The following is a 23,501-nucleotide window of genomic DNA, read 5'->3' as shown; positions in this document are numbered from 1 at the left end:
ACAGAAGGAAATTAAGTCACCACACTTGATATGGAAATACTTAGGCATGTTTATGCCACCGCCGTCCCACTCATTTGCAATTCTTTACTTTCAAGCTATTCAGCATACCTGTTAACAGACGATAAATTTCAACAGCTTTACAAAATGACCTGTAAGTGCACTGGTTTGCTAGTGCCTCAGCTCACCTTGAGATGTGGTTGATGAAGGGGATGAGCTCGGCGGGTTCGTAGGCGCGCGCGAAAGCCCAGCACACGTAGCACGCCGCGTCCCTGACGTTGGAGCCCACGCTGCACGCTCCCCTCTTCTCGTCGTATGTCAGTGCCTTCAGCATGACAGGAACCACTGTTATAGAAAAAAAAAATCAATTGGATTTGAGTTACCAGACTCCTCTCCTTTACTATCTATGTCACTGTAGACGAAACATCAGCAAAACGCCATGAAATAGCTTTATGAGAGAAACAAGGGTAAGATGTCGCAGAATTTCTTGTCTGCTTACTATGGAAAAAGTGGAAGAGAAACAGTGCTTGGCCTTGAGAGTTTTGACAGCAGGTTCTTAGACAGGAAGCTTTTATCAAGGTCTCAAAAAATGCCAGGAGCAAGTACCACAGGCTAGAGAGCTGCAGGGTGACCCAGCATTGGAGGGTCAATCCAATTCAATAAGCAACAATTAGGACCATATAGTAAACAAACAAACAAAAAAAAACCCCAAAAAACCCACAACAACAACAAAAAAATCCCCAGTATTTAGTGACCACTGGACAAAAGACACAGGGTGGAGTCATGTGTTCTGAAAGAAAAAAGCATATGGCTCTTAATACAGACTCATTTTGAAGGTGATTAGAAAGAAGAGTTGTTTTTTTTACTACACTACTTCATTTCTTTGTCAGTGGCAATGTATTTCTTTATTTTCTTCATATATAAGTCAATGAGGATTAAAGCAAGTGGATTATTATAAGAAGTAACACTGATATAATTTATTATTCAGTGAGACATTCAAAGTAGTTTAAAAACTTATCATTTTTAACTGTCCACTTTTAAAGGACTGGTCTTCAAATATTACCACAGCATACATCACTAAAAAATTATATTTCTTAAGAAATAAAGTGCTGTAGTAAAAGAATCAGCATCCATCCATTTGCAGGCAACATGTATCATATTATTTTCTTCAGATAAAAGAGCTTCCCAAACGTGAAAGAGTAATTCTTTCACACTGTTCTAATAACACATTGCCACAGTTCAAGAAATATGAATGCAGGGCTCCCCAGAGGGCCTTCATTTGGTATCTGCACATTCAAATAGCAAATTAGAATACATCCCTCTCTAGATGGCACAACTTTATTAAATCAATAATGTCTGCACAAACAACAGCCTCTGAAAAAAAACCAGAAACAATTTCTCAGTTTTCTTTCTTAGATCAAATTTATCAAAGACATCTTTTTTTCCTTAGAAAATACTTGTCAGAAGGTGATCCTATTAACAAGAAATGGGATCACTGAGCTGTATTTCATTAGCAATCTGTGCCTGGATATCCTTGAGTGGATATAATCACAAAATAATTAAAACTCCATGTGTAGTTCATCACTGCATGCTGCTGCTTTAAACAAAAAGACAGACACCAAAACTGGAGAAGTGTTTCATTCATTTTAAGCTGCTAAAGAAAATTAAGCAATAAATATAGAGATGGGTAAAATTTGGCTACTAGGAGCATAAACACTAGATGGGAAAAAGAGCAATTCCCATTCTGGAACAACACAGCAGAGATGGATGGATTTTTGGACATTTCCCAGTTCCTAGAGAAACTGCAATGAAAATCTTTAAAAATGCTGCCTAGCTTGTTTTGAAAATTGCTGCATCAACTGATGAGAAAAATGGAATTTGCTGGTTCTACAGGAACACTCAACCAGGCCCCAAAGGCAATTTTGCAAAGCTGCAGCAGGTTTCCCTCAGTGCAAGTGATCACTCCAGCTCCTTCTGACAGCTGTGTGTACTCCCACCTCTGTGCAGTGAAGGAAAGAGGGAAGGAGGACCCTCCAGCAGCTCCTCATATTTGGATTGTCTCTATGAAAGACAAAAATGTGACTTTGCAGTTCAGAGCATCAATGTCCCCAGTGCTGGGCACAGCACCCAGTTTGTCAGGGGCAGTGGTGATGCTCCAGGGTCTGTAAGCTGGAGCAGCTTGAGCTCCCACACCTCTCTGGCTCCTGTTCCTAATCTGGGACTCACAGCATGGCTCTGTAATGTGACTGCAGAGTCTGGAGAGCAGAGGGGGACACTGAAAAGGAAGGAAACAGCAGTGGGCATTGGGAAGGTGGGACAAATGGGAAACAAGGTGAAGTGTGCAGCACTGAGGGCTGAGTAATTAGAAATACAAGAACAACAAGGCAAATACTGATCTAGGGGTCATCTCGTAAAGTTCTGTGCTATCACTGATTGAATATTTACTGCTGAAGTGTGGACTATGGAAAATTCTATATAAAAACTTCTCCCACAAGTGTTTGTGTGTTCAAAAAAGCAGGTCCAGCATTACACTTCCTGTTGGCATTTAAGAGTTACAAAAACCCACAAGAAACACTATCCAAAATTCCAGGTTTAACTTCATTTCTTGCTCTAGAGTTCCTCAAACACCATGCCAAAGCCTAACCCAAAATCACTTTATCAAAAAAAATCACAAATTTAAAAATCAAAAAACTTCAGAAAAAAAATCTTACAGAAGAAACTTATTTTAGTTTGGTAGGACAGAGACAAAATCCTTTGATTTTTGAAATTATGAACACGCCTTTTTCATTCAAAAGTAGGAGGCTGGAAGATGCAGCAAGGAGAAGATCTGAACTCTTCCTTAACCTTATAGGTTTAACTTTACAAGTTTAGCTTAACTTTACAAGTTGCCCTTTCTTTCACAGATCTACAGCTTTTTCAAAGTGTGCCACCAAAACCAGAGGATAACTAGTGTCCACTCCCAAGCTGATCACTAAAACAAAATCCACCTGTGCAGGTCTGTGAATGCTCCAGAAAACACAGTCACCTTTACCTGTAGCCTGAAGGTATCAATAAGCACCTGCCTCACCCCACCCTGCCGTGCCCAAGAGCGTCACTGCAGTTGCAGCACAGCCCTGTGCTCAAGCCTTGGAAAATAAAGAAACAACTTCTGGCATTGCGAACAACAGGGCTGGTTTGGTTTTTTCCTCCTGCTGGAGACAGGTTGCACAGATATTTTGCTTTTCAAACACAGATTTTATGCAGTTGGATGCTCAGCACGGGTGAGAGATAATAACAGCCTGGTGAAGGAGCTTGTGGAAGACATTGGATACTGAAAGGTTCCATATATTTAAATGAAAGATCCCTCATATGAGTCCTTTAAAAACATACTTTACACCAATCTCGACTATAACCTCTGCCATGTCACTTAAACTCCACATAGTATTCTTTCTTTTTAAGTGCGATGTTTAGCATATAAAATATACAAATACAGCAGTCAAACAAACAAACAACAAAAACCTGTTCCTCAGCCCTAGGCCTTGTCTCCACAAGAAAATTGCAAAATGTCAAGTCGGCCTTATTTATTTTAAAACAGATTTTCACTGGATCTGGGGTTAAATAAGAATTGTCTAAATTTAGTTTAAAACTAAAATATGCAACTTAAAACAAATTAAGTCAATGTTATCTTAGGCTAGCATTATGATTTTATAGGAACTGTTTAGGCAGAGAAGCTGCTTCAATATATGGCAAATCCTTCTATTTTAGAATTATATAAGAAAAAGTACTACAAAGTGGATGTTTGCTATTCCTGAAGGGTGTGTTGTGCATAATGTCATAGCAAGAGCAGGAGTTACAAACACTACAATTAATGAATGATGAAGCTTAAACACAGTTATATATTCCATTCAAAGAACAGTAGTTTTGTTCCTCAAATTTTTCTTCAATGAACACTAACTCAGTGCAGAAGTGGCCTTCAGAAGGTTCAGCCTCTTTGGGAGCCTCAGGCTCAAGAAACCAACTGCAGACATTTACAGTGTGTTGTTTCCTATAAACACAAGCCTGGCTCCTCCATGTACACAACATCAGGTTTGAGACCACTCACTCCTACATGGCACCCTGGCCTCTGGAAAGAGGCAGGTCCTAATTGGAACTTGGGTAGGGCTCTTGTTCTAGTGTTTACTGTATCAACACACATGCAAACACCAGAAAGTTCAGGTTAGCCCCCTTACCAGAAATAAGGATTTGTTTAAAATTCTGCCCAACATCTCTGAATTGTTCTCATTTTCTACACAAGTTGTTGACTCCAGAATTTGCTCTTAAAGGGCTGTTTCATCAAGAGGATAAATCCTCCAGTGGGGATCAGAAAACACGGGTGCTGTTTTGGCTGTGGAAAAGTTCTGTGTGTTCCTGTGAGATGCTCCAACATCACATCCCAAAGGGCAAGTGCCTGAAATCCACCCACAGGTGACCTCTCCTCTCCCATTCCTGCCCCCAGGGCTGACCTCATTAGAAGTTTGCCAGGGAAGGAGGGAAGAGCACCACAGCTCCTGCACACCCAGGAGGGATGTGTGTGCAACACATTTGCAGTGTGCTGTTTCCTAAAAACACAACTCTGGCTCCTCCAGAGCCAGCTGAAGCCTACAGCTGCTGTAGCCTTCTTGTTGCCCCCCATGCTGAGCTCACACACAGCTGGGAAGATCCACCAACACAACCAGCACTCTCTGCCCTGAGACTATGAAGGGCTGCGTCTGTCTGGCTGCAATCTCACTTCAGTCTCTCACTACGTAATGAATTAAAAGAGCCTTTAATTATACGGTCACGTGGTAATTTTTCCATGGAGCTATCTCAGGCAGCCCACAGGACAGACCTGCTCCAGTGATGAATCACAGCAGGGCAGCAGAGGAGGTTGTTGTCTGCCTTACTGCTGAGGGTGGAAAACATGGAATGCAAAGGCTGGAACACACGGAATGCAGAGGCTGGCTGTCAGACAGAGAGAAGGGGTTGGTGGTTAAGCTGGATGCTGCCCCAAAGCCTCACTGCTTGATAGCAGTCATGTCAGAGAACTGGACTGGCTCTGGTGCCCAGGAGCTGCTGCCATGAGCTAAAGGCAGCCTTGCAGCATGGCACAGTGCTGACAGCAGTGTGAGCTCTGCAGGGTGGCGAGGGGCCAAGCAGGAAGCAGACAGATCTGGATTCCAGCCAGTCCATCCCAACATCATTACTTAACAGCCAGAAAAGCTCCAAGCCCCCTGCCTGGCTGCACTCACAGCAGCAGCTGACCCAGGACAGCACAAACACAGAGCACTCTGTTTTGGGGACTCACTACCCACTCACACCCAAGGCCAGACCAGAGACCTTCACACAGGTGTACAGCTAAAAAGCTCTGCCTCTGACTGAACCAACAGCAAACTGCAGTTAAGGACATGAAGGAACAGGCTTGTGGAGAAATCCTACTGAGCAAATGAATTACTTACTCTGAAGGAGTATAAAAATTCTGTAAACTCATAACGCTGCATGTCAGAAAAGAAATATCACCCAAGAAAGCCCAGCCTTAAGGCTAAAGTTGTGCAATGCTGAGATAAACCCCATGGTGAAAAAGCCAGAAGCAATTCATTGTCATTTATTCCCTGCTCAGTGTTTACCCCATCTCCCAGTGGCACTGGGGGAGGGACCTTCCCTGCTGCAGCTCCAGACACAGCATTTCTTCTTGCTCATACCTGCTGGCTAGTGAAAAAAAAATCTGCTCTGTTTATAATGCTTCCGTGCTAATTTGAAAACTATTACGGTGACATAGGCATTATAACTTTTTTAAAGGCTCTTTTCAAGACCATGCATCACTTTTAAAGTTCACCTGAGTGTTAGAGAGGAGGAATTCCTCCACAACCAGCCTTTCAGGTTTGGGTGTTCTCGATTTTCTAAGGAGTCCACCTAAGACAGGTACATCTTTTCTTTTTTTTTTTTTCTTCTTCCTGTACCTATGATGAAAAGCACCTGGAATTTTGCCAAAAGCCTCACAATTAACCAGCACTACAGAACAGCCCAACACACTGCAGAAGGCTGACTTCTTGATGCATGGTCTCTCTCCTCCAACCCCAGCAGCTGCTTATCCATAACAAACAACTTACCCTGGAATATGAAAGCACAGGAGGTAATCCTCAAAAACACAGCATGTAAACAAGTTTAAGAAGCTACATAATGGATTTCCATGTGACTATTCAAATCCTGGTCTAAGTTAAGCCTCCTTCTAAACTGCACTGGAGAGCAGCATTTGGTTCACTTTTGTTATTTTCTTTTCATCAATGGCACAGTGGGATTGGACAAGCCCCCTTTTTCCACTGTGTGTAGAGTTTTCTACACAAAGGAGATTTTGGGTGTCTTTTTTAAGTATATCCAGTTATATATAATTATCAGGAAGCACCATTCCCTCTACTCTCAGATAAAAAGACCAAAATGCATAAGAATCCAATCTTTTCTCAATAATAGCACATGATCAAAGCTTCTCTGTACCAAGAGCACAGACAATTGTGTACTGCCCCAGAGCACATATCCATTCTAACTAAATTAACAAGAAAAAATTAACAACAGAAAATCAACAACATATTTGCACCAGAAGCTGAGGGAATTTTAAAATCACAGACACAGCACTCATGTGTGCACAGATATTCGTTCAAAGCTGTAGCATCTGCTACTGAGACTGATTGAATCCATTTGAAACCCTCTGACAGCACCAGAGACTTCATTTCATACAAACTTTTCACCAAAAATACACTTGACAATGAGACACCTTTAAAACAGAAAACAAACATCAACTGAGAGAACCAGAGTTTCCTATTTAAACCATGAGCTTACCATTCAGCAGAAATATTTCACAAGTATGTCCCTAAGCCAAGCTCTTTTTGGATACTGGTAGAGTTGTGTCTAACCTCTCTCAAAAAGGTAAAAAGCATCATGATTTTGTCATGGAATCCCAAGATATCATAATCTTCCAAGTCTCCTCTCAAATATGCCCAGGACCCTCACTAACAGAACTTCAACATTCCCTATTTGCTTCTTACAGTTTTTTGTTGCTCCTTTTATTCTGAAGGTAATTTATGAACAGAAGAATTTGAGGCTGGTTCTGCACAAATAGATTTTTTTCATACTTTATTTCTACTTTTCATTTATTCTGAGATTAAAAAAAAATCAAATTCCAGATTCCAATCAGTTGCACTGACCCATCAGTATCACACTCCTGACTTTCCCATTATCCCTGGATCCCATCAGCATTATTTCCTTCGGTTCAAATGCTGCTTTCATTGTTACCACAGTTTAAAAAAGAGCAAGGAATTGTTGGACTATTCCAGTCGATTCCCAGTGAATGGGTAAGGGTATTTAAGAAAGCAGGAAGATTAAAAGTAACATCTTCCTGGCTGGAATCCTCCCAAAATAAGCACATATTTGCTGCAAGTGTAACCACAGGGCTCTTCCAATCTGCTTTCCCTGGCTTCCTTTTCTTACTCTTCAGTGATGCAAATGTTTTCAACCTTAATTTTACACATATGGGATTTTACAGCAGAAGCAGGATCACATAGTGCACAGTGACAATAAACCCCAGAAAGTTATCCTGCTGAAACACTAATAATTCTACCATGGACTGCATTGGAGAGATTGTCCCTAGCTTTCAGCAGAGACAGCCCTGTGGCCTCGCAGCAGATCCAGCTGTGACTATTCAGTGCTCAGCAAGTCCCTGACAGCAACACCAGAACATTCTTCATCTCACCACCAACACGTTAAGAACGCCCAGGAAGGCTCATGTTCCTCTACATGACACACCTTATTAACTAGAAAGTTTATACTGTGCTGTCATCAAGAGAAATTTTAATAACGTCCTTTCACAAGCAAACCAGAAATTCAAGTAAACTAGGATTCTCTTGTTTGTTTAGTATTTATCCCCACCCAATTAAATAAAAAAAAACTATAAATAATGGTCTGAAGCCTACAAAACCACAAATACAGCACAAAACAAAAGCTGTGAAATCATACTGAAACCACACTGAAATGTAAGTTTTTGGTTCTAGCATACACTGTAGAGTAAGGAATATTTCATTCTGGGGCTCTGCAATTCCAAATGTAGAACCACACACAAATACATTATCAGATCATAAGGTTTTAGTTGACTTCTGGCTACTTTGCTAAAAAAAGTTTCTCCCACATGCAAATTTAGCTGCATGATCCCTTCTAATAACAACTGAAATTTTACAGCTAAGTGGTGACATGTAACTTTGAATGCAAAACTGTAACAGCCAAGCTGCAGCTCATGAACTGCAGCATCAGTATTTTCCAATGAAATTAAATAAAACATGGGGTTGTATTTGCTGGTTTATATTCCCCACTTAAAAATTTTATTTAAATAGTAGGCAACACATATTAATCATATAAATATTTATAAAATTTGACATGTTTCAGAAAATAACTGGAACCTAAAAATATGTTGAGTCTGGGAGTAGTTGTTCTATGCCTCCCTGCTTTCTGGTGAGAGCAGCATCACAGCAGCCCCATGCCAGGCATGCCTCAAAGAAAAGTGAGTTTATATATCCTGGAACTGCACATGGCACAACTCAGGTCCTACTGGTGGATTCTACCAGAAAAGCTTCATGGAGGCAAGAGAACTGGCTCAGAATCTCTGGTGTAAGTTTTGAAACTAAAGTAGAAAAGGAAAAAAAATTCAGCATGAAAAACACTTTCAAAAGAAAACATGTGGAAAGAGAATTGTAACCACAGCACCAAGCAGAAGCTGAAAGTACATTTTGCATCCCTGTGAGAATGACTGACAGGAAGAAGAATCACCAATAAAAATCCTCCCTAATAAACAGTTCATTCCTTTGCCTACAGTCCCAATTCCTGCTGTTTCCCACTTCCCCCAAGATGTTTCACTGCCCAAGGGCGAGGATGGAAACCCAAGGAAAGATCATCATAGTTCCAGACCAAACAGCACAGGCCACAATAAATATCTAAAAATGGGATCTGCAGTTGCTATTAACTGCTGAGCTTTTATTCTTTTCCCATACAAGCAATTTGCTCCAGTAATCCCAAAAGAGTGGTTCCCAAACACCAGCACAGTAATCTGCCCAGACGTATCTCTGGAGTCAGGGACTGGATTGTTATGAAAAACAAAGGCAGATTTCAAAGGTGTTATTCAAAAAGCATTAAGACTAATAACTATTCATATGGGATAGAAAAAAATAATTATGAGAATATTGTAGGAGAATCACGTCATGTTTTGGGGCACGGTGTGAGTTACAGCAATTATATTCACATCCATTTGCCCCCTTCTGGGAATGGTGTGGAATAACCCAGCCCAAACATGCTGATGCAGAGAGCTAAATCCTTCAATAACTTTGGTTCAAGTGATCCAAGAAAGAAAAAAGGACTTTCTTAGCTCAAAGCCACACACACAGCCACAACTAAGGTGACACAGGTGAACACTGCCAGTCACACAGTTCCAAGGTGTTTCCTGTACATAAGAAGCTCAGCTTCACCAGCTCCATGCCCATCAGTATCCACATTTACTGATCACTCTGCTCTCCTGGAATAACTAAGGAGCTCACAGATTGGTAAGGCATCTCTGGACAGACCTGGAAAAACTGCTGGTGAATGACAACCAGTGACTGTCCCCTGGGAGCAGCACTGGAGTCCTGAGTCCAACCTGCAGGGCCTCTCCTGGCATCAGAGCAGAAGGGAAAGAACTCTCTGATTAACAAGGAGTTGATAACTACACACTGATACATCCAGAAAATGGAATTCTGAAGTGCAAGAGGAAAACAGAAATGAGACAAGTGGTGTATCCAAAACAGTTTACCCCATTTGGATGCAGAGCTTCTGCAAGTAACATTTTGTTTTCTGTTTAGTGCTAAAGCCGAGACAAAAAATTAATATAAAAGCACAAACAAGCAAGTTTGCACCATTTGTAAGATGACAGAATTATGCTACAGTAATTAAATGCATGAAATTCAGCTACAGCTAAACAACACTTATTTAATACTGAATTTTAAAAAGAACCTAGAATAAAGCAGCAAATTCTACATCGAACAATATAAAAAAAAACAAAGCTTCAGCCCTACAGAGATACAAAAATAACCACATTTTTAAAAAAAGGCATCCTGCCAGAAACTATCAATAAATCCAAATTTTACTACGCCACTCCTGGTGCTCTAAATTAATATGATGTGTGCTCAGGAAAATGAAAAAGGTGCTACCAACAGGGGACTGAGGTCACTGATAGGACCCTCTGGATGTGCTAAAGTGAGTTAAAAGTGTGGAAACACCATCACTGCAATCATGATTTAGTATTTCTAGCAGTCTGCACAAACAGGAGCTCTCATGGTCCTGTTCTGGGATCCACCAATGATTCTTCTCCCCCAGATCTGGACTTTTAATACTATCCAATCCCCAAGCAAAGGAAAATTTACATAAGCTGTTCTTTTTCTTCCAGTTCTACTTTGCTCACAGCTGATTTCAGCTAAACTGATTGATAACAGCACTTTCCAGGACCTAGCTGGGTTTAAAACATTTTCCTTGGGTCATTGCAGCAACTGTAACATCACATCTCCAAACACAAGGTCAGGCAATGGGGAGAAGGAGGGAAAAATAAAATCAAAGTTCCAGTTCTGATTGTCTGCTATCCCAGTTCAGTCAGCTATACTGAAGGAGTCCAACAGCTTCCTCTAGATGTCACAAATTGCAGTTTTCTTTCAAAATAAAAAATCTGATCTGAACCTATCCAAGGAAGCCTGCTTCCACCCCATCACCTGCAAAAAAAAGCCATCTGATGCTACCTTCCTTCAGCTCCACAAGAACAGAGGGATCCACATTTGCAGAGGAAAATAAGGACCCTTGTGGTACCCAAACTCCTGACATGAAAGAAAGGCTTTCACCACTGAGCAGCAACAGAAAGCAAAGGGTTTTTCTCCTTGGGGCTTCCAGAGACATTTCTGAATACAGACATTGCAAGGCCTTTCTCTGCAGGCAGAAATTTCTAATGCACAAATTTTCTTCAAAATATTTTACAACTAAATGGAAGAATTTATTCCATCCTAATCCAAAGGATTTACAAACAACTAGAGAGTAATGTGACAGTAATATTACACCTTCTACACAGCTACCCTGCATTATAGAAACATAATAATAAAAAAAATAATTAAGGGAAAAAATAAAACATACTACAAGAGCCACTCTTCTACCTTAAAATTAGTGATTGCCTATAATTTGAAATTTTTTTTCTAGAAAGTTACACCAGCACAGCAAGGGGAAGCATACCAATATAGGGAAGTAGATGTCTGTAAATAATTCCACCAAGCCGAAGGCAACACCTTTAAAATTATTTTTAAGACACTGCTTTAAAGACTGATTTTGAAATAACTTTTATCCACTGTCTAAATAGGTTTTGTAATGACAATTTCCTTAATAATTTTCATTCCAAAAAATCTTACTTTTGCCAACTATAAAATCCATCATACATCTGTATTAAAAAAATTCAGTAATCTGCAGCTGTTTTATCTATAGAGCAGTGGGTGAGACAAGAGTTCTCATGTTCAGTTTTGAAAAGAAATTTTAACATCTCTGTAACATCAGAATTAGTAGACAAAAGCCCTTCTGCTTATGCACTGAGTGGTTTTTAGACAGAGCTACAAGTATCAAAACATTTTTCTTTTGCCAACATATATGTGAGAGGAAATAACTTCACTGAACAACTCAGCCATGTCAGCAGGTGACTGGCAAATGTACTAAGAAATTTGTCATTTACAAACTCTAACTAAAAACACAACTGAAAGCCAGTCCCACCACTTATCAGTGGGAGATCAGTTGACTTTCTCATTTCACTGCTGGATTTCCCAGGTCCTGAGCAAACAGCCAGCCGTGACAATCAATCCTTCCTGCGGTGACTCCTTTCCCTTTCCAGGACCTGCACATTTGGCTGTCGATTATAGACAAGCTTTGGCAGGTTCCTGTGGCAAGCAGGCTTGGAGTTAGTTCAGTCCCGCCTTCGGAAAGGAGACTCATGAAGGACAAAGATTTAAATAAAAATGAAGAGGGGGAGAAAAGAAAGAGCAAGAATATTAAAGCTACAAAGGAATTCAATAAAAAAGACAGTCTCTAATAAATGAGTAAAATTGGTTTTTTTAAGCTTTGCTACCCTCTGTGTACAGTCAATTCTGTTGCCCACGAATCACTTGTACAAAACTTAAATATCCTCAGCATTAACTAAGCCATTTCTGACCCCACATTGCAAACTGCTTCCCAGAGGAACAGCCACCAGAGCTCAGAGCAAAACTTGGTTGTTGGAGGGCACAGAGCGACGGGAGCCCTCTTCAATAGCCCAGATGCTGAGGTAATGCTCAATGAGAGCGGTGGACTCAAACAAATGAATCGTAGCTGCAGGCTGGAGTAATATCAGGTGCATCTCTACACCCCGAGGGCTCAACTCCTACACGCTCAGGTCCCTCCCCTGGAACAGCCTCCTGCAGTTTCACTCAGGGCTCAGGCAGAGAACAGGTACTGCTCCTCCAGCAGTGACAGCTCCAGCTCAGCGCCCGCCCGGCAGCTCTCGGACACCCCTGTGCCCGGTGAGTACATTGCTTTAGAGCATTTCTTTAAATAAAGCCTCTTCAGAGTAAGAAGGAAAATCGGAGGTGCTCTGTTCCCAGCTGTCCCAGCAGCAGGGGTTACTCCAGCAGGTGCACTCAGGGCACCAGTCTCAGCTTTCAGCAGAAAGTTTCAACAGGAGAGGGAAATCTTTCAGTCTGAGAGAAAATCTAACTCTTGCAAGCTTTTACAATAATTAACTCTTGTTGGTGCAAAGGGTTTTCAGCACCTTTTTTTTTATTTAGGGAGTTAATGTATGATATTGAAGTATGACAAAAAGCTGTACTGCTTAAAATTGCTGTTTGCTCTGCCAACTCTGCTTCCCAGAGTCGTGCCGGGTTCATCTGAAAAGCTCGTATTAAAATAAGGTGCTCTGGCTTTAATTTATTAATTTTTCCAGCTTCTGGAAATTGAGCAGAAAACTGTATTTTTTTTTAATTTTCTAGTCAATTAAAGTGTATTAAGACATTGATTTATTAACTTAGTATATACAAAGATTTTTATTTCTTATCCGCACTGCCTAAGCAAGTCATTTAATCTGTTTCTGTGCTTGCTCTTGCACACTCGGATGCACACGCAGTTCCCATGGGTCCATACCTTCCACATTGCCCTCCCAGCCCTTGCCAGCCCACTCCTCTCACCCATGTTTCCTCCTAATTAACAAACAGTTGCGTTAAAAATTTATCTTTCAGTTTCAAGGACCTGGAAGTTTAGAAGGGAGGGGTGGTTAATCGCTGGAAAATCTCAGCTAGAATAAAACTGACAAATCTTGTTCTTGCAACACCCTGGGTAGGTGACAATGGCATGTCCTTGGGTTATGCAATAATGCCACATCACAATATTTTAATTATAGCATGTCCTTCAAAATGTTCCACCCCAGTGAGTCCTCCTGGTCAGAGAGATCCACATCACCAGAAGGAGCCTGCAATAATAATGGGGTGGGCATGAGCAGCTGTTACGTACTTTGCTGAAGCAGTGTCCTAAAAAGAAATGTAATTACTGTCCCTGCTTGTAATAAAAGACGTTTTGAAATTTCCTCTTTGATCAACTGGGCATCTTCAACAATTTAAACTACTTAAAACCCTAAAAAACAACATGGACAGATATATATGCACATATCTATGTGTGTGAATGAATACACATGTGCATTTGTGTGTGTACACTTATCCCCACGGACATTTTTTGTTTATATATTTACACACACACAATGTTCAACTACATTCCTGTTTTCTGAACTTGCCAATAGGTTAAAGGCGAGGAGGGAGCAACAACCTGCTTTTAAAAATAGAAGGAAAGAAACTTGGAGCAGTCAGTCTCAGGCTGGAAAGGGCGACAGGTTCGAAAGCCATGAGGAGGTTACTAGCGACAAAAACAAACAACTAAGATAACCTCAAGTTTAATCAAGATTATCTGAATAGCCCATTCTCAATAAAAACGTAAATAAATAATACTACTACATTTCAAAACTAGAATAGTTTTAGTAGAAACTAAAAAGAATAGCAATGGAAAATTATAATATATAACCATCTGCATTTCTACAACCAGGTCTACAAAAATGAAATTCTCCATTAATAAAAAAAAACAAGTTACATAAAAATTATACTGCTATTGAAGATTTTTTTTCCCCACTTTCTAAAGGATATCACAAGTGATGGCACTGAAGTTAAAAGGAAAAAGCAACTACTTATTTTGATATTTTCTTATTCTAACTTTGGCAGCACAAAATATAGATTGTGCAGCTGTAAGTAAAACTATTTATACAGGGACAGTTTTAATTGGTTGCACCTATTTTAAAACATTAATGTCCTTTTTGGCTGTGTGATCAAATAGTTTTAATGTTTTTTAATAATAAAATATGTTCCTCTGCCAGATACTCCTGTGTCTTACTTAGAGACCAGAGGAGGAATTATCCTACCTGTCTAGCTTGACGAATATTTTATTACTGGCATTTTTAAACCATGAGAAAAAAAGGGATTAAATAGTAAAAGAGAGAAAGAGTACATTCACCTGGCTGGCACTGACCTAAGCTTAGGAAAGGGTAAACACCCTTTAAAATTAGCTGCTCTCTGCACCTCCCAAGTCAGAGCAGCAGGTTCTGGAGCCATCAAAACAAATTAAAAAGAAAGGAATAAAAAGCTTTTGGAATGCTCTCCTGCTGTACCCACGGCACAGGAGCTCCAAGGCTTGAAATTTCCAACATTAAAACTGCAACAACGCATTTTATCTTGTTAAGAAATGATAGTTAATACTCTGTCCAACAGGAATAACTTGAATCAAAGTTAAATACCAAGTACAAAGTCAGCGGGGGGAGGACAGGACACACAGGAATTTTCATTATGAAGCAAAGGAAAGCTGGCAGAACAAGGAAATCTAATTACCATCCCTTTATTATAAGTGCTACACCTGAATGCAGATTCGGACGTTATCATAAATGGTTCACCTAAGAAAGCGATGGAGTTTTGACAACAATGTCTTTTTTTCAAGAATAATTAGTACAAGCACTTCCAAGAAGATATAAAGAGTAACAGGTACAAACTGACTTGATCAAGTCCATTACAAACTTTCCAGGTTAGTTATACATCATTAGTTAAAAATAAATGCAACAAGCTTGCTTAAAGTGGAAGAAAAAGCCCAGTTCCCTCTCTGGACCTCTCCTCCTATGTCTCAGTATTTCATTTACTTATTTTTTAATGCAAAAAATATGATTCTTAATATTTTAAAAGATTTTGGGCTATTTTTATTCAAAATATTTTAGAATACTATATATTAATTTTTTAATTTATTGAACTATGATTTCAACCATACTCCAACAATGAGACTTTAACATGCTGTTGCATTTTTTCTTGTTGCTGTTACAGTATCATTATCCAATTCAAACAACCTCATTAAAACCTGAAAAACAAACGGCTACTTCTCTAAAAATTCCTTTTTCATTTATCTGAAGCACATTTAATCACTCATTAATTTTAGGAAAAAGCTTGACTATTTTTTCTACTTGCAGAGCAGCTTTGCATTTTTAAGGGTGCCTTCACAATTGCTATTTTAATAAAATTAATATTTCTATGACATCAAAAACAGCATTTAATACAATTTGCTAGAATTACTATACCTGATGAGCCAAGCAGCAATTCTGTAGCTTTCACTTCAGTTTTCATCATGTGTTGCCTGTCATTTTCTATTAAATAATCCCTGATTTAAGAAATGCAAAACATCTCTAACTAAAAATCTCACAGCACGTAATTACCAGCAATTCTTTTCATAAACCTAGTATTTTAATACTGCTAATTCAAACTTCTATGTAAAAAGCTTTTTTTTAAAAAAAAAATGGAGCTATCTCGTCACCCTTACAATTAGTATTCCTGTAGTTTCGGGTAACACAATAGATACAGTACGTGGTTTTGCAACAGTCATCATTTTGATAATGATGCTTGTAGTTCATGATGAAATCATCAGTTTTTAGATCTCTGCCATAACACATCCTATAAAATCATGAGAACTTGACTCCGAGAGTTTCTCACGCCTTCAGAATCAGTGAACATAATGGAACAAGCCGGTACAAGCCCTCCCGACTTATCTACCCAGCAAATCACTGGGCTGGATAAAGTATCCACAACCTTCGTTTTTCCAAAGAAAGGCAGATAGATCCTTCCCCTATAAATCAATTACTGTCAGGCACTTTTTTCCTGAGTTAATACACTCGGGTGTTTGTGTTAACGATGTGCAATCTGCGAGGACAGACGCAGCAGGAGAATGGGAGATGTGTTTATCAGGCAGAGGATTCCATTAGTCAGACACTGCAGTGCTCATTTCTCTTAATTGAATTAGGAAGAGGAAGAAAAACGGTGTGGTTTTATCCTTCGAGAGATTGGGCACTTTTGAGGTATCCATTGAGACTGGGCTGTTGGGAAACGCCACACCAGTGAAGAGAGGGCTTGGTCAGTCTCAGAAAGAGTCCAGTCAGCCACCCAAGAGCGACCCGTCCACCCCACTCTTGTGTCACCACAGCAGGAAATTCCCTCCTCGCCCTCCCGGACCGGCCTGACAGGCTCGCCCCACATCCAGCCGCTGCCAGGACCTGCCTCTTCCCATCCCACCCACCTCCACTCCTCTCTCAACAGCTCCGCCTGGATTTCTACTTTCATCTTCTGAATGAATGTTCCTCCAGCTTTCAAAGAGAACTCCCCTGAGCCGGCAGCAGAGGCAGGTGACAAGTGCTGCTGCTGGAAATTAGGCCACTTGTGTGACTGTGTTTGGGTGCGGGAGGATGCCAAAGGTCAATACCCATCTAACTCCGGTCTGACATCCAGCTTTGTTTGTTTTTTAAAAACCCAAACAACACAACATTTGCAGTATGAGGGGGAATGCTCTTAAGAATTCACTATTTTGTTTTTAGCTCCATTGTTCCACTAAAGCTAATTTTAAACTTTGTGTTTCAGTTCCTGCACTACCAGTGGCAAAAGCCTTGTTTTCCGGCACCCTCTTCCCTGAGACACCACAAGAGCTGGCTGCTTCTCCTCACCTGGGAAGAAGGATTCTAGAAACCTGAAAAACCGGAAACATCACGAGGCTAAACCTGAGGAAAGCCAACCACAAGAAAGTTTTATAAAGAACCATTACATTTAATTGTTTAAAGCAGGAACAAAAATGAGTCTCCTCAAAGAACGTAAACCCAAGAAGCCTCATTACATCCCAAGACCACCGGGAAAGCCGTTCAAGTACAAGTGCTTCCAGTGCCCCTTCACTTGCAATGAGAAATCCCATCTCTTTAACCACATGAAGTATGGCCTCTGCAAGAACTCCATCACTTTGGTATCAGAGCAGGATCGCATCATCAAGTGCCCAAAGAGCAGTTCCCTGGAGCCCAAACAGATCAATCAGCTCGAATCTACTGTCAAACCAACTTCTTCTAAATCTGTCACAAACGGACTGTCAAGCCTCGATTCAAAGCCTCAATATCCTTTTGCAAAAGAAGATGCCAAGGAAAACGTTGAGTTACAAAACCAGGCAACAAACGTAGCAATTCAAGGACAAAAACCTACGATTCCAAAGGAATTAAGCCCTGCTGGCTCTGCAGCAGAAGGTGGCATCAGCGTGCAGCCCCTGATGGAGGGCATGGTGAGGCCCTCAGCCTTTGTGCCTGTCGGAGAACACCGAGACAGCAAAGGCCCAGAAATCAGTGAGGCATCCGAAATCCTCTCCCTATCTAACAAAAGTTCTCCTTTTCACACCAAGTCTGCGTTTCACGCACCAGCTCACCCATGGAAGGCAGGTTCTCCTTTCCTCCTAGAATTTCCACATAAAGTTGCTCCCACAAAAGGCTTTGGTTCCATTTCACCTTACATGCAACCGATGATTCCCGAGTATTCACCCCATTTCTATGAGCACCGGCTTGCTATCTACACGCCTTACCTGCTCCCAGGTAACTCGGAGTGTGAAAGCTCTGCTCTCTCTGTCTATGGAACACAAGATCAAAGACACTTTCTTCCCCACCCTGGGCCACTTCCAAAACCCCTAAACCCATCAGCATATGAACACTATCGATTGTTCCAGCAATATCACTCCACTCCTCCAATACCATATGGATTTTGTAGGCCAACAGATCCTCCATTTTACAGATTTTCACACGTAGCCGGTATTAACAGAGATCAAAACTCTCATCTGATGGAAGAAACTACCTTGCTGTACCCAGCTTCTTTAAGCCCTTCCCAACAATACCCTCTAAGTTCACATAAAAAACAAGCAGATTATGAAAAAGAAATGACGTTATTGCATGCCAAAGGTAACCCCAAGGATGACCAAAATGAAAGAGAGAATGCCAAAATGAGTCCTCTCGCAGGAAGCGCAGCAACAGGCTCCCCCGGCAGACCCAGCCCCACCAACTTCACTCAGACAAGCCACACGTGTGAGGGTTTATTTGACCTCTCCAGCAAGTCATCATCCACATCCCTGGGCAAGTATGACCAATCAGAAGAAAACTGCACAGCCTTCAGACCTGTGAGAAAAAGCACTGACCAGCTGACTTCCCTTCAAGGTGTGCAGACACAGCAGGAGAGAGGGGATTCACCTACCAGGTAAAGTAACAAAACCACTTTGCAAATTCTTGCCAGGTTTACCAGGGACACAAAAAGATAGATGGGCACATTTCATGCAATGCCTCTTAAATATGTTTAATTTACAGCAGTGGGAGAGTATGTTCTGTACTAACTGTGCAAAGCACAGTATAGCTCACAGGTGCTACAGTGAGCAGACCAGTCATTCTCCTTAAATTTACCAGGAATTTCCAACGTGTTTGCGTACTTCCAAGATGTTTCAGTACCTCAGGGCATTACCTCTATTAAAGTGATGGGTATGATGAAAGGGACTTGGGGAATTTAAAGGAGAAACAACAGAATTCTCAGAATTCTAGCCTAGAAGTCTAGATTTTTTTCCTCTTCCTGCCCACTTCCTCAGCTCCAGTTTAAAAGAGCAACTGATAGTGAATTCTCTTTTCTCCTCATTTCTTTCAGCATCAATGTCACTGATGAAGACTCACATACACAGACCGACAGCCAGAACAACGTGGGCTCACTGTCCAACATGGAAGAAGACACAGGCATAGCTCCCCTCAACCTTTCCAAAAGGGCTGACACAAGCACAGGACCTATTCACGAGCACACGTACAAAACCCCATCCAAAACAGACAGGCAGAGCTTCCTGGAAATGCAGGACATGCCCCTGAACCTCTCCGTAAAGGATTCCTGTAACACCACTAGCCTGAAAACGTCCTTCCACAGCCCCTCCCACGATAACAGCACTGCTACCTCTCCAAACACCGAGAAGGAGAGCTCCGGAGCAGAGCCGTGTGTCCCCAAGAGCGCCAGCAGCAGCGCCTGTGACAAATCCTTCGCGGCCCAGCGCGGCGAGGCGCCGGAGCTGGGGCTCATGGAGAGCTGTGACGAGCAGAAGCAGACAGCAGCAGTGGCTCTGTGCCAGCTGGCCTCCTACAGCCCCAGCACAGCTCGGCTGGACAGCGACGGGCACGGCGCGCAGGACGGTCCTGCTGCACCTGCAGAAGCCACTTGTAGTGCTTCTGACACTCAGGATACTCAGGGCAGTCAAAAGGGGAAAGGACAGAAAAGGACAAACCAAAAGGAATCTGCAAAATCCCAGCAAGGCACTAAGAGGGTCAGGCCCAATGACTGCAGCAGGGTCTTCACTTTAAGGAAGAGAACAAGGGTGTCCTAATCCTCCCCTTTGCAATGAGTTTCTGGTCACAGGAGCTGGTTACCAGCATCATCATAAAATTTCTACAAACCGTCTCGCATTGGGCTTGGCCCAAGATAAGACACATTCAATCTCTCCATTGTAAATAATGTTCATAATTTTATATTAATATTTTTAAGCAATTGAACTTTGCCTTGTACGAGCTCAGGTTTTGATGAGTGAATTTTTGCATTCATTACTAAAGTGAAAGTAAATTAGATGAAACTTCAAGGGGTTTTTGCAATTGTATAATGTAAAGTAACTTTTACAACTTCTCTTCTCAAAAGATGTTTAAGCTCTAGAAACAATATTGCTCAATAACATACTGTCATAGTCTTTTTCCAAGCTTAACTTCATCTAATAGGGGTTTTTTTGGTCTTTTTTTTCGTTGAAAACCTTTTTATTTCACTGTGCAGTAGTTTAAACAATCTTAAGATTAAAACTGACTTTTTAGAATATACTGTAAAAACTGCTTTGTGTATGGATGCACTTTGCCATTCTGCCCTAAGACAGAACAACAGACCAAATTAATTTACTCAGAGGCAGATGCCAAACCCTGTGTAAGCAACCTCTTCTTGCACTGACTCAGAACAAGATTCAAGTCAAACCAAAGAAAGCCTGCACAGGTTTTACAAATGCAGTTTATGTTTAAGTAAGTCACAATGAAAACAACACTGAAAATATGAAGAACTATGCAATCTAGGTGCCTGCTTTGCTGAGGTTAGACAGACACTGGGCAGCCTTCAAACCCCAGGCCTAAAAGGTTATTTATATAATTTATTTCACCTGAGGCAAACTCTCCTGGTGAAGGTCTTGTTTCAGTACATGTGTATCACTTGCTATCAGTTTCTGTGTCCTTCTACAGCCATAAACTATTTCCTACTTCTATATCTGTGTATATAAACTAGCAATTTTTCAAATAAATCTTGTGATCTGTACTTAAAATATATGGAAATTCATTCATGAACACAAATACATTTACTACACTATCTGTAACACATATTTTGAAGAACAGTTAGCAAGAAATTGCCAGCTACATTTTCAACTGGCAAGCAGAACTCTGGGACCAAATCAATTCCAAACAAATCTAAAAAATAAAGAGCTTTCTTCGGTGACAGAAATTCATTATGAAGATTAATTCATCCATGCTTTAACTCCAAATAATGAAGCTCAGCTCCCTCTGCTTTAAAGCTGCTGTCCAGCTTGTCCAAACTGCTACAAAAGTTCAGCTAAAATAAGGCTGATCCCTGTGTAAATTTGCACAGTGTGCACTCTGTGTGTAAGGAGAACAAACTCAGAACAAGCATTATTCACATAAAACCATGGGTATACATCTCTCATAAATCATTACTCAGGTTAGGAACATCCTCACCTGCCTGAGCATCACTAGTAGGTGTAAACCTACTTAAGGAAGTGGAGCTGAATTCAACCCAATGCAGAATTCCCACATTATTTTTTCTCATGTTTTGTGCTGTGCTGCTTTGAGACAACAACTCAGAGCATTGTAACAAGTTTAGCATTAAACAGCAAATGACAGATGTTCAGTTTCTGAGGTAAGAAACAAAAAGAGATACATTGATCTTTAATCTTTCATAGAGAAAAGCTTTTCCCAGATTATCCAAAGTCAAGAATATCAATCTGAGTTTGAAAAAAGGCAATGCAGTAACAGAAAAATGCCCAATGAACCCAAATGACAACAGCAAGGCAATAAGTCAGTGTGATGTATTGAGCTGTACAATCAGTGCATGATCAAATAAAGAGAAAGCTGCTTTCCAGTCCAAGTTTAAAGCTTCAATCTCAGGGTCAGATGCTCCTAAATCCCTAATTTCCAAACATGAAATTACAGAATCATGTGTCACTGCTGCCACTTTTCACACTACCTTAAGCTATTTGCCTCACTCATCTCTGAAAGCAGAAAGCTTCAGTTACTCTTACGCACAATTTTCTAAAAATCTCATGTATCTCTACTTATTAATTTAAATTTCTTTAAAGTAAACAAGGAAAAACTTATCTATGTTTTTCCATACAATTCAAGGATTTATTCTCCCCCATCTCCATACAAACATTATATATAAAAGCCACCTCCAGTGGTGAAGTCTAACTGATCTCCCTTCTTTAAATTAAATAAAAATCTATGACATGAGGTTATCCAGACTCCCTGACAGAGGTGTACAGTTTTGGTTCTGTCAGAACTGAGTACAGATTTACCTTGGAGGATTTCCCTTTCATGGTTCCCCAGCCGTAAGCTGGAAAGTTTTTAACTGTTTCACCTTTATCATGCAAGGGCATGAAGAAAGGGAAACCAACCGAAGGCTCACTGCACAAACCTTCTCACATGCAGCACATGCTACAATGGACATGAACTCTTTCCATGGAGAGAGAGTAATAAACTGTATTAACTGCCACATTTTACAGCATATCTTCAAACTAGAAAAGATTTGGCAACCCAACTTACTAGTATGAAACACCAGTTTTGGAACATTCTTTAAATTTTGAGCTGAACTTCTCTGTTCAACACAGGAGCACCAGATGGGATCCAAAGAACCATCTAGAACATGACACTGCTGTAAAAGTACCCAAGGGGGGATGTCTACTGCTACACTGTGCTTTTGTCATTCCCACTATGTAAAACATTGACCAAAATTACATTAATATCTCTGAAAGTCAATGTATGTTGATAACTACAAAACACACTAAGAAACGATTCCTCTGCCCTGTTCTTTTTCTTTCCATCCTGCTATTTCAAAAACCTATTTAAAACATAAACGCTTCATGTATAAATTACATGAAACTGGCCTTTGAAATTTAACCATAAACAAACAGCAGAAGCTACTGGCTTTAAAGTGCAAGTTAGTCATCAATTATTTAATATATTCTGTTTAAATAATGACACTGACACAATATGGAGACATATAGAATTATTTTATACAACTGTACAAAGAAACATGGGCGGGAAGAAGAAAGAAGAAAACCCCAAGAAATTAATTCCATCTTGGAAAGAAATATTTATTAAGTATAAAAAAGGCACACCCAAACCAATGCTTTTGACAGAAGTACTTAAACATCCCCATGGGCGTATGTTTTACTGTAGAATTCAGTACTTCAGTCATCAGTCACACACACATCAGCAAATCCCAGTCTATTGCTGCACATTTGATCTCTAATAATATAAATTGTCATCTCATGAACTTACATTCAGCAACTCCAACTCACCATCTGAAATTCGGGAAGGGAGCAGCAATCCTCTCCTGCCCAGCTCAGCTAGGGCCAGGCACCCACCGTGCCACGCGTTGTCTGTTTCCTGGAAACTAATGGTAGAACAAGAAGCTTTGTTAAAACTTGTCTCTCAGGGTTTTATTTCTTATGATGAATTCCTAACATTTTAAAAGACCTCTAATCCAAACCAGCATGTTCTTATTGTGTGATTGATCCTGCAGGACTTGTAAAATGGGAGAATGACAAGTTGAACATGTTTTTGTTCCCATTTGTGCAACATAAATACTGCTGTAAATGTGATCAAATAAGCAAAAAATATTTGTGACTATAAATGTAGCCTCAATACATAAGATTCAATACCTGAAACTCAGAGAAAAGGGAAACAACTTCCCAGTACACTGGCAAAAGATGCAGATTTACAGAATATACCCAAAATAACTAATGAG

At 40.5% G+C, this 23,501-nt stretch overlaps 2 protein-coding genes across 3 annotated transcripts in view; one reads left to right on the top strand and one right to left on the bottom strand.

Annotated features, from left to right (window-relative positions):
* Positions 1–23,501, bottom strand: part of TBCD (tubulin folding cofactor D) — a 115,908-nt gene that overhangs the window by 67,751 nt on the left and 24,656 nt on the right. For both annotated transcript variants that reach the window (XM_085077925.1, XM_085077924.1), the window contains exons 14-15: positions 23,053–23,147; positions 186–342 (exon numbers count right to left, since the gene is read on the bottom strand). In XM_085077925.1, coding sequence (XP_084934051.1) covers positions 186–342; positions 23,053–23,147 — 252 coding nt within the window. The remainder of the gene's footprint in view (positions 1–185; positions 343–23,052; positions 23,148–23,501) is intronic.
* On the top strand, positions 12,471–20,784 carry ZNF750 (zinc finger protein 750). The gene is made up of 3 exons (XM_085077926.1): positions 12,471–12,578; positions 17,034–18,668; positions 19,104–20,784. The coding sequence occupies exons 2-3, from the start codon at positions 17,242–17,244 to the stop codon at positions 19,819–19,821; spliced, it is 2,145 nt and encodes a 714-aa protein (XP_084934052.1). The 5' UTR covers positions 12,471–12,578; positions 17,034–17,241; the 3' UTR covers positions 19,822–20,784.

The sequence above is a fragment of the Lichenostomus cassidix genome, chromosome 18, assembly GCF_008360975.1.
Source record: "Lichenostomus cassidix isolate B80296 chromosome 18, HeHo_3.0, whole genome shotgun sequence".
NCBI lineage: Eukaryota > Metazoa > Chordata > Aves > Passeriformes > Meliphagidae > Lichenostomus > Lichenostomus cassidix.
Note: the sequence above shows the minus strand (reverse complement) of the source record. Positions and strands in the feature narration are given on the sequence as shown.